This window comes from Rhinichthys klamathensis, unplaced genomic scaffold (genome assembly GCF_029890125.1).
Source record: "Rhinichthys klamathensis goyatoka isolate OS25496 unplaced genomic scaffold, OSU_Roscu_1.1 h1tg000159l_1, whole genome shotgun sequence".
Lineage (NCBI taxonomy): Eukaryota > Metazoa > Chordata > Actinopteri > Cypriniformes > Leuciscidae > Rhinichthys > Rhinichthys klamathensis.
Genome location: NW_026606693.1, coordinates 1,194,823 through 1,205,922, shown reverse-complemented (window position 1 = coordinate 1,205,922; position 11,100 = coordinate 1,194,823). Strand labels below are relative to the sequence as shown.

The 11,100-nt window shown below is 40.1% G+C and overlaps 1 protein-coding gene across 2 annotated transcripts in view; it reads left to right on the top strand.

Moving 5' to 3' along the window:
- LOC130091087 (NACHT, LRR and PYD domains-containing protein 12-like) overlaps positions 1-11,100 on the top strand; it is a 287,371-nt gene that overhangs the window by 88,276 nt on the left and 187,995 nt on the right. For both annotated transcript variants that reach the window (XM_056258781.1, XM_056258782.1), the window contains 4 exons: positions 668-838; positions 2,610-2,780; positions 4,517-4,687; positions 5,218-5,388. In XM_056258781.1, coding sequence (XP_056114756.1) covers positions 668-838; positions 2,610-2,780; positions 4,517-4,687; positions 5,218-5,388 — 684 coding nt within the window. The remainder of the gene's footprint in view (positions 1-667; positions 839-2,609; positions 2,781-4,516; positions 4,688-5,217; positions 5,389-11,100) is intronic.

The following is an 11,100-nucleotide window of genomic DNA, read 5'->3' as shown; positions in this document are numbered from 1 at the left end:
CAGCAAGAAAAACAAAACTTATTCAATGGATTATGTATAGCCTAGAAAGATCGCTTCCTTTGCAATAATTAAAAGCTGTCACTCATCTCAGTTCACAATCTCACAAAGTTCCATTATAAAAAATAAATATGTCTACACTGCATAAATAAAAATTTGTTAATGAAAGGATTTGCGAACATGCAAAAACTCAATGCAACGCTCTACTGTTTGAGCTACAGGAAACCATAGTTGGCTAACAATGCTTTTGGGAAACACAACACTGATCCGCACTTCTCTTGCCAGATTGAAGCCATGATAGCAGTTTTATCAAACTTTTCATCATTTCATCCACCAGTAAAATAATATTTAATTCCTCTGCTGCGTACCACTAGAGAGAGTTTGCGTATCACAGTTTGAGAATCAGTGGAATAGAGTCATTTATTAAAGCAGATTTTGCACAAGACTGACTTTTAATATAGTGCAAATAAGAGATTATTTTCCTGATTAATATTAAATTCCTCCTTAAGATGTTTTATGTTCATGTTTTGTGACATTTTATATCTCAATCTAATGATCCATCAAACATATTAATTTGTGCTTTTAGTTTGAACTTTCTTTTAATGGATTCACTGCTAAACTGATCTGATCTGAACTGAGAGAGTGAAGAGTGTGTCGTTGTTCTCTACAGGTTGAGGGATTGTGGCGTCACAGATGAAGGTTTTGCTGCTCTGACTTCAGCTCTGAGATCAAACTCTGAACACCTGAGAGAACTGGATCTGTCTGAGAATAAAATAGGAAAATCAGTGAATCTGCTGTCTGATGTACTACAGAATCCTCACTGTAAACTGGAGAAACTGTGGTAAGATCATATTAGACTCTCACACATGAATCACAATGTAAAGTATATTTGAAGTGTTCAGCCTCTTTCTGCTGCTGTGAGTTCAGCTGATTGAGCTGTAAATGATTGAACACATGAGCTGATCCTCAATAACATGAAACTGCAGGACTGAGAGTGACACTGAAATACACATTTTCACACACAATCAAATGTAAAATGAAAACACACACACATATGCATTAATTAATACTCCATAGTACAGATCTAAGTAACATATTAAAACACACACACACATGCACTAATTGATACTCCATAGGCTACTTTTACTATGTTACTTAGATCTGTACTATGTAGTGAATAGAGCAGTCATTCTCAATTTTTACACCAAGTACCACCTCAGAAAATATTTGGCACTCCAAGTATCACCATAATGACCAATATTAAAATACAGTAGCGTAGTTGGCCTAACTATTCAGCTACAGCTATGACCAGCTCAAAACAAGGCAGGTTTATTCCTTATAATAATTTTTTTAATGTCAGCCACTTTAAACATTGTAAATACACAGTTTGAACATTAACACTGCATTGTGCTGCTTACATGCAGGTAAATAAAAACTTAAATAATGATTAAATTAAAATGTACTGTACCTAAATGCTTTCATGCATTCATTGCTAAGAACTTTGCCACATAACACACACTGCGGCCTGGGCTCTTCCTCTCTCCCACTCCAAATAAATCCAAATTTGATGTAGTTCGAGTCATAATTATTAATAACTTAATGAATCTCTTTGAGATCGAATTAATGCTAAATGTTTTGCTATAAATTACGGACATGGCATCTGAGGACTATTTCTCTCTTTCTTTTCAGTCATTTTGCTTTATTTCCAGATTCAATCATAGGTTCGTTCTTACGTAGGCTACTAGAGCACGTACTCACATGCGCACACTTAAAATAACAATGCTTTAAATCTCTTGACAAACTAAAAGATGTAAATTATATTTGTATGACATCTAAATAAAAGATACAGATTGTACTGAATAGCTTGCTTATTTAGCTCAAGATAAGGATTTATTGAGTCCACATGCCATGAAAACTAGAAACTATTCTTCTAACCACAGGTCGAGAGCTGTCGTTCCAACCACACAACTTTGCGATTGTTCGTTAAAACAATGGTTTCGGGAAACACTGACTTGTTGAACTACGTTGGTAACGACGGAACATGCAACCATTTTACATTACATTTACATTTATGCATTTGACAGACGCTTTTATCAAGGTACACATTTACATTCTTATCAGTTCTTGCTTTCCCTGGGAATCGAACCCATGACCTTGACGTTGTAAGCGGCAACGCTCTACTGTTTGAGCTACAGGAAACCATAGTTGACTAACAATGCTTTTGGGATACGCAGCACTGATCCGCACTTCTTGCCAGATTGAAGCCATGATAGCAGTTTCATCGAACTTTTCATCATTTCATCCACCAGTAAAATAATATTTAATTCCTCTGCGTACCACAGTTTGAGAATCAGTGGAATAGAGTCATTTATTAAAGCAGATTTTGCACAAGACTGACTTTTAATATAGTGCAAATAAGAGATTATTTTTCCTGATTGAATGATACTTAAGATGTTTTATGTTCATGTTTTGTGACATTTTATATCTCAATCTAATGATCCATCAAACATATTAATTTGTGCTTTAAGTTTGAACTTTCTTTTAATGGATTCACTGCTAAACTGATCTGATCTGAACTGAGAGAGTGAAGAGTGTGTCGTTGTTCTCTACAGGTTGAGGGATTGTGGCGTCACAGATGAAGGTTTTGCTGATCTGACTTCAGCTCTGAGATCAAACCCTGAACACCTGAGAGAACTGGATCTGTCTGAGAATAAAATAGGAAAATCAGTAAATCTGCTGTCTGATGTACTACAGAAACCTCACTGTAAACTGGAGAAACTGTGGTAAGATCATATTTGACTCTCACACATGAATCACAATGTAAAGTATATTTGAAGTGTTCAGCCTCTTTCTGCTGCTGTGAGTTCAGCTGATTGAGCTGTAAATGATTGAACACACGAGCTGATCCTCAATAACATGAAACTGCAAGACTGAGAGTCACACTGAAATACACACTTTCACACACAATCAAATGTAAAATGAAAACACGCACATGCGCACACACACACACTAATTGATACTCCATACATATTGCATAGTACAGATCTCAGTAAATCTAATCTATGTAGTGAGTAGAGTAATTTATTAAAGCAGATTTTGGACTGACTTTTAATATAGTGCAAATAAGAGATTATTTTTCCTGATTGAATGATACTTTAGATGTTTTATGATCATGTTTTGTGACATTTTATATCTCAATCTAATGATCCATCAAACATATTAATTTGTGTTTTAAGTTTGAACTTTTTTTTTAATGGATTCCAGTGGGTGGACGAAGTACACATACCATGTACTTGAGTAAAAGTAAAGATACTCAAGGTAAAATATTACTCAAGTAAAAGTAGAAGTGCTGCCTTTAAACATTCACTTGAGTAAAAGTACAAAAGTATTTGCCTTCAAATGTACTTAAGTATCCTAGTACTTAGATTTTTTTATGGCTATAATGTCCTATTATAATTTGTCACAAGACTCTTGCTTAACTCAGTCTAAGTGAAGATTGATGTCACGCTTGGCATACCAATCTATTAATGAAATGACATTAATTAGTCTGATATATATATATACTATATATATATATATATATATATATATATATATTATATATATATATATTTGAATTTAATTATTTTTTTGTGTGTTTAATTTTGGAGGGAAGGGGACTGTTCCCATAAGGTATAAAACATTTACAGTATTTACTGTATATATTTTTCTCCAGCGCCTATGGTCATAATTAACATCTTAATGTTATGAAACATTCACATGAACCTGCACAACGCCATTAAATATATATACACACACACACATATACACATACACATACGCGCGCGAATATATATTCTAACATAGAATATATATTCTATATTCTATGTTATGGGAACAGCCAATTTCCCTCCAAAATTAAACACAAAAACGTATTAATGCAGTGTTTCTGCTAGGCTACTCCCCAGAAAAAAAGCTATTATATGCAAGTCATTTTAGTGGCAACCTAAGCAATGTACATTATGCGTCAATAGCCTACTTACCGATAATTGCTGCAATAATAGCTCCTGCTCTCTGTCCCGCTTAAAATCATTGTCAACTCGATTTGTTTGGAACTATTGAGAGCTACACGAATAACGTGACCACGCGGCGGCGAGATCACTGTCACAACCATCTATGTTCGAAACTCTCATATTTAACGGCTCTGATTCACGCTTCGTAGATACCGCCAAGGCAAGTTCAAAACAAAGCGCGCACGCTGTACTGTGATTGGTGGCTCGTTTGACCAGTTACGTTTTTATCCACTCATAAATAAAAAGGAACGACTGATTTTGAAAATGTAGTAGAGTAAAAAGTAAGATATTTGACTTTGAAATGTAGGGGAGTTAAAGTAAAAGTCTCCCAAAATTTATCCCAAAAAGCTTCTTAAGTACAGTAACGAATTACATTTACTTCGTTACTGTCGTGTCCACCACTGATGGATTCACTGCTAAACTGATCTGAACTGAGAGAGTGAAGAGTGTGTCGTTGTTCTCTACAGGTTGAGGGATTGTGGCGTCACAGATGAAGGTTTTGCTGCTCTGACTTCAGCTCTGAGATCAAACCCTGAACACCTGAGAGTATTGAATCTGTCTGGGAATAAAATAGGAAAATCAATGAATCTGCTGTCTGATGTACTACAGAATCCTCACTGTAAACTGAAGAAACTGTGGTAAGATCATATTAGACTCTCACACATGAATCACAATGTAAAGTATATTTGAAGTGTTCAGCCTCTTTCTGCTGCTGTGAGTTCAGCTGATTGAGCTGTAAATGATTGAACACATGAGCTGATCCTCAATAACATGAAACTGCAGGACTGAGAGTCACACCGAAATACACACTTTCACACACAATCAAATGTAAAATTAAACACACACACACACAAACATGCACTAGTTGATACTCCATAAATCTTACATAGATTAGATTTACTGAGATCTGTACTATGTAATGAATAGTCATTTATTAAAGCAGATTTTGCACAAGACTGACTTTTAATATAGTGCAAATAATAGATTCTTGTTCCTGATTGAATGATACTTTAGATGTTGTATGATCGTGTTTTGTGACATTTTATATCTCAATCTAATGATCCATCAAACATATTAATTTGTGCTTTAAGTTTGAACTTTTTTTTAATGGATTCACTGCTAAACTGATCTGAACAGAGAGTGAAGAGTGTGTCGTTGTTCTCTACAGGTTGAGGGATTGTGGCGTCACAGATGAAGGTTTTGCTGATCTGACTTCAGCTCTGAGATCAAACCCTGAACACCTGAGAGAACTGGATCTGTCTTGGAATAAAATAGGAAAATCAGTGAATCTGCTGTCTGATGTACTACAGAATCCTCACTGTAAACTGGAGAGTCTGTGGTAAGATCATATTAGACTCTTACACATGAATCACAATGTAAAGTATATTTGAAGTGTTCAGCCTCTTTCTGCTGCTGTGAGTTCAGCTGATTGAGCTGTAAATGATTGAACACATGAGCTGATCCTCAGTAACATGAAACTGCAGGACTGAGAGTCACACTGAAATACACACTTTCACACACAATCAAATGTAAAATTAAACACACACACACTGAAAAGGATTAAGGGGATAGCAAGGTAGCTAGCTTGAAGCCAATGGGGCTGTCGGTAAGAACAGGTCCAGTCTAGTCACTCAGGTATCAAATTCTTTATTTCTTTTTGTGTGCGTGTGGTTTCTACAAAGGAACATAGGAAAACAGCATTTAAGGTTACAATAAACAATATATGAGGCATCTACTCATACTATAAAGTTTATCAAATATACATCTAAATAACTAGACAATGCCTAAACAGGAAATATAGCAAGCATAAAAAAACACCTTTAAAGACAAATCTAAGAAATACAGAAGTATCAAACAAAAGGCACTTACATGGTCAATTACGCACACGCAGGAACTCAGTCCTCTGCACAGTACATCCATGTGCTGCAAACAGAAGTAACATGCTGTGGGCACAGGTGCAGTTAATAAAGCCAGATATAGAGTCCTGATTGGCTAAGAAATCAGGTGGGTGGAGCTAGAGTTAATATGAAAATTAACAGGCTAAGAGGCATTAACATGCTTTGCACCTTGTGGATTAAGGGACACAAAACTTCTCAACAGCCGCCCCCAAATTTGTATAGCAAATTTGATCAATCAGGGAATATCCGGTAGGGCTGAAAGAGGGATGAGGCGAGCAACGGGCCTTGTATATGTCCTGTCCTTGATTTGTACATCAGCAACCCTACAACGACCATCCTTGCTAGGATAAAGGGCGATGACCTTACCGACTGACCATTGGCATCTGGGAAGTTGAGGATCTAGAATCAGAACAAAAGTATTAGGTTGCAGGTTAGGATGGTCTGTGCGCCACTTTTGTCTGGACTGAAAAGAGGGAAGAATTTCTAAGGAAATGGGCCCAAAAATGATCAGAAAGGATCTGACTGTGACGCCATTGACGGCGACTGTGCAGCTCAGAGTCTGGATATGTAACCAGAGGAAGGTAAGCATCATGCCGCCACATAAGCAGCAAGTTAGGGGTCACAGGGTCAGGATCAGCAATGTCAGATGACACATAGCCTATGGGCTTGGAATTTAAGATGCCTTCAATTTCAACCATGACTGTGCGTAGTACCTCCTCACTGACAATTTGAGCACCTAGGGTAGTCTCTAGAGCAATTTTGATGGAGCGTATTTCACGCTCCCAGCTTCCCCCAAAGTGAGGTGCGTGTGGAGGATTGAATTTGGAAGAAATTCTCTGCCTGGCCAGAGGTTCCTGAAGGTCAGGGGTTAGGGATTGATAGGCGTCTAGTAGCTCTCTCTTGCCTCCAATGAAGTTGGTACCTCTGTCAGAGAGCAGCTCAACAGGTTTACCTCTGCGAGCAATAAAACGCCTGAGCGCCATCAAGAAGGAATCTGTATTCATGTGACTGAGTAGATCAAGATGCACGCACCTAGTCGTCAGACATTTGAAAATTATTCCCCACCTTTTTTCAGCTCGTCTGCCAATCTTGACCGTATAGGGCCCAAAACAATCCATCCCAATAGAATAAAATGGAGGTTCATGAAGGTGAAGGTGAGTGGGAGGGAGATCTGCCATTCGGGGAATAATGGGATGTGCTCGGAATTGTTGGGATTTCGGGCACCTATGCTGATATTTTCTGACTGCCTCACGACCCCTCAGGATCCAGTACCGCCTTCTTAACTCTGCAAAAAGCCTTTCTGGCCCAGGATGTTGTAGGTGGTCAGCACAATCCTTAATTATAAGCGTTGTGATTGGATGGCCAGGGTCCAGGACTACTGGATGAACGGCATCAGGGGGTAGATCACTGCTTTGCCGTAACCTTCCGCCTACTCGAATGAGCCCTGATGCTGGGTCTAACTCTGGGGCAAGGGAGAGTAAACGACTTGAAGATAGAAGGGGCTTTTGAATTTGAAGGCAGGCTAAATCATCCCTGAAGGAATCCACCTGGGCTTGTCTTAGCATGGCGGTCTCTGAATCATGGTAGTTTTCGGCTGATGGAGGCTTTGCCGCCCCATGAAGGGATGCCGCCATGCAGTCAAGGAGATCTTGGAGGGTGGCAAATTGACTAGGGTCAGGGATGGAGGGGTATGGACTGAGGGATACAGCACCACAGAAGCTGGGCTTATGCCGTTCTTCAGCATAATCAGATGGATCTATTGCAGGGCTAGTGGGCCACAGTTCAGAGGATTGAAAAAGAAAGCCAGCTCCTAGGTTCCACCTGCAGGGCCTACTATGTTCGGCTAGTAGCTTTCATCTAGTTAGGTCGTCTGCTGGGTTGTTCTGAGAATCCACATAACACCACTCCTGGCCTTTAGTGAGCTCCTGAATCTCAGCTGCCCTGGTTCCAACGAAAACTATGTAATGGCAAGAGTCAGACTAGAGCCAATGGAGTACAGTGGTAGAGTCAGTCCATAGAATAGTCCTTCTGATATGGAGGGTGAGCTCTGTTTGGAGGAGACCAAATAGCTGGGCTCCTATGAGAGCAGCACATAATTCAAGTCTCGGAATGGATAGTTGTTTTTTGGGAGCGACGCGGGACCTCGCCATGAGGAAGGACACATAACCTTGTTGCTGACCATCATCTGTGCGCATGTAGGCAACTGCACCATAGGACCTCTCTGATGCATCACAGAAGATGTGAAGGTCCTGAGTGGCTAAGGAGGTGTCTACTGAAGGAGGGGTGAGGCAGCGAGGCAGAGTGATAGTGGAGAGGTTAGGGAGTTCATTTTCCCAGGAAACCCAGGCTTCTAAGAGATCATGAGGGAGATTTAGGTCATCCCATTCTCGTGCCTTTCCCCATAAGTGCTGAACGATGATTTTGGCCCTTGTTGTGTAAGGGAGGATATAGCCAAGAGGATCGTACTGGCTAGCAAGAACTCTATAAATATGGCGCATAGTTGGAATGGTAGGTTCAATGACTCTGCCATACAGATACCCTCAGACACAGGCACAGTTCCAGAGGAGGCCTAGTGTAGACTGAGGGATCAAGGAAAGGATGGTGTGATAACCAAAGCTCCGTTTGTTCTGACCTGGCTTCAGGAGGTAGGTCATAGATGACCTGAGGATCATTACTAGCCCATTATCTGATTTCAAAGCCACCAGAGGAGAGGGTAGAGCGCAGGCTATAAAGGAGATCTCTGGCTTCCTCTGGGGTCGTGAGACTCTGTAAACAGTTATCCACGTAAAAGTTATTGTGTATGGAATGGTGAATGCACTCATCTGCCTGAGTATCTTTGATGATCCTCTGGAGGATGTAAATGGCACAGCAAGGGTTTGAGGTTGTGCCAAAGGGGAGAACTTGCCATTCATACACTGTTGGAGGAGCTTCACTGTCCAGGTCACGCCAGAGGAATCGCAGGAGAGGTTTATCCTGGGGTAGTAGGCGCACCTGGTGAAACATTGATTTAATGTCTCCACTGATAGCAGTCTTGTGCTGCCTAAAACGGAGTAGAACTCCAAGGAGTGAAGGCCCAAGGATTGGTCCAGGAAGTAACTGTGAATTCAGACACTGATTTCGGTAGGAAAAGAAACAATCAAACACAATGTGATCTTTACCATTGTGATGCACAATGTGGTGGGGTATGAACCAGGACTCAGGGACATCTTCTATTTCAGAGGATGACAACTTCTTGACATACCCAGCATTAACCAATTTCTGGATCTCATTGGTATAGGTCTCTGCCTGTTGTGGGTTTTGAAGGAGTCGCCTTTCACAGCTGTGGAGACAGGACATTACTGCCTTCTTGTGGGCCTTCAGAGGGGGCCAGGGGTCTAAACGGAGGAGAGGTGCTGCATATCGAAGGGTGCCATCAATAGGTATTCTGATGGTCTGGGTCTCAGGCTGGTGCATTGCCTCTTGATCCTGTTTGGAACGAACCACATCTTTCATGCTTCTCTGAGGCAGGGGCGGACTTAACCATTAGGCAAAGGTCGGCAATTGCCTTGGGCCCCGAGCTACCTAGGGGCCCCCAAAATGCCCCATTAAATTATGCTTAAGTTTTTTTTTTTTTTTTTTTTTTACTTTTCGCAAATGATATATTTCTAAAAAAACATTTGCGAAAAAAGGCATCAAGTCATTAGTGTCGCAGACAGGAGGGGGCCCCCCACCTCACTACATTGGACTATTCCATTATCTCACTTTCTGCGTGCGAAAGTGACAAGGCTAATGCGCCAAAAAACTGACGGAGAAAAATAAGTTATTGACAGACCGTGTAGGCTACAGAGTGACAGACAGAGAAGCTACCCAAGCGGTGCTGAAAAAGCAGGAAGCGGGAGGAAAGCAAAACGTTTTTAGCAAAATTGCAGAAGGTAACAAACTTTTTTGTGATGCCCGGTACGTGCTAACGATATGTTACAAGTCCATGGCCGTAGCAGCTATGAGGTGACCGAGGTCCGGAACTCTGTCATATTTTACATTCAAAAATAAAATGTCAAGCTCTCTGAATGATTAATTAGCCGTTTAAACCACCTCATATGAGTGTTTGCAATGCATGTTGCTGCGAGAAGCTAGCGCAGTGAACGGGGCTTGAGAGTGCGTTGTGAGTGAGGGCGCGCGTGCAGCCTCCGTGTTGCCAGATCCACCTAATGAAAAGGTGGAAGTATTCTTCTGGACCTGTTTTTCTGATTTAATGTGACTCTTTAGGAAATAATTAAAGTGGAAAGTTGCATGTTAGGGTTAGTGATATATTAATCTTATTTCCAAAACACAAGCTTTGAACTTATTTCGGATTATTATAATTTTGTTTTCTTGTTTTTCGTAGCAATATCTGGCAACATTTTACTGTCGGCATTAATAAAAAAAAAGCTTATAGACAAACTGTAATTGCATAAAGCTACGACATTCGGTAAGACAAACGCAATGATCATCGTGATTATCTGTAAGAAATGTATAACACTATCAAAAACTATAGCATAATGCAGATCTGTATGAATGAAATTTGCCAAATAACTTACTGGCCAGCAGGAAGACGGCTCATGCTGTTTAGTTAATCTTTCACAAAGTCATCATAAAAACATTAATTAAAGCAGTGTTTCTCAACTAGCAATCTATTCAGTCAGCATATTTGTGTTTGATCTCTGTGAATTACAGAAATATAAGACTTGCTAGACCTACTTTTTTTTCTATATTTCTTTGCACAAAACTCTCCAGAAAGTGGCATGTAATAGTTTATTTCAAAAAAAAAAAAATTCTGAATTTTTTTTTTTCGTTCTTTTTTAAAGATCGGATGGGGGGCCCCATACTACCTTCGCCTTGGGCCCCTAATTTGCTAAATCCGCCACTGCTCTGAGGTAATGCATCAATCTGCCACAGCTTCTGGACATTATGGTGGATGTCATCAGGTGGGCATTTAAAGGAGATATAGTGAGAACAAGTAGAAGGAAAGCTAGAGAGATCTCTTGCAGGACCCTGCAGTGTCCAGCAGAGCCGGGTCTTGATTGCTACAGGGGTTCCAGGAGGGCCTAATTTGACAGGTTGTGTTGGGATGATAAGATGTGTATGATCAGCCCCTAGAAGGAGAAGGGGTCTTACTTTATTAAGCTGTTTGAGAG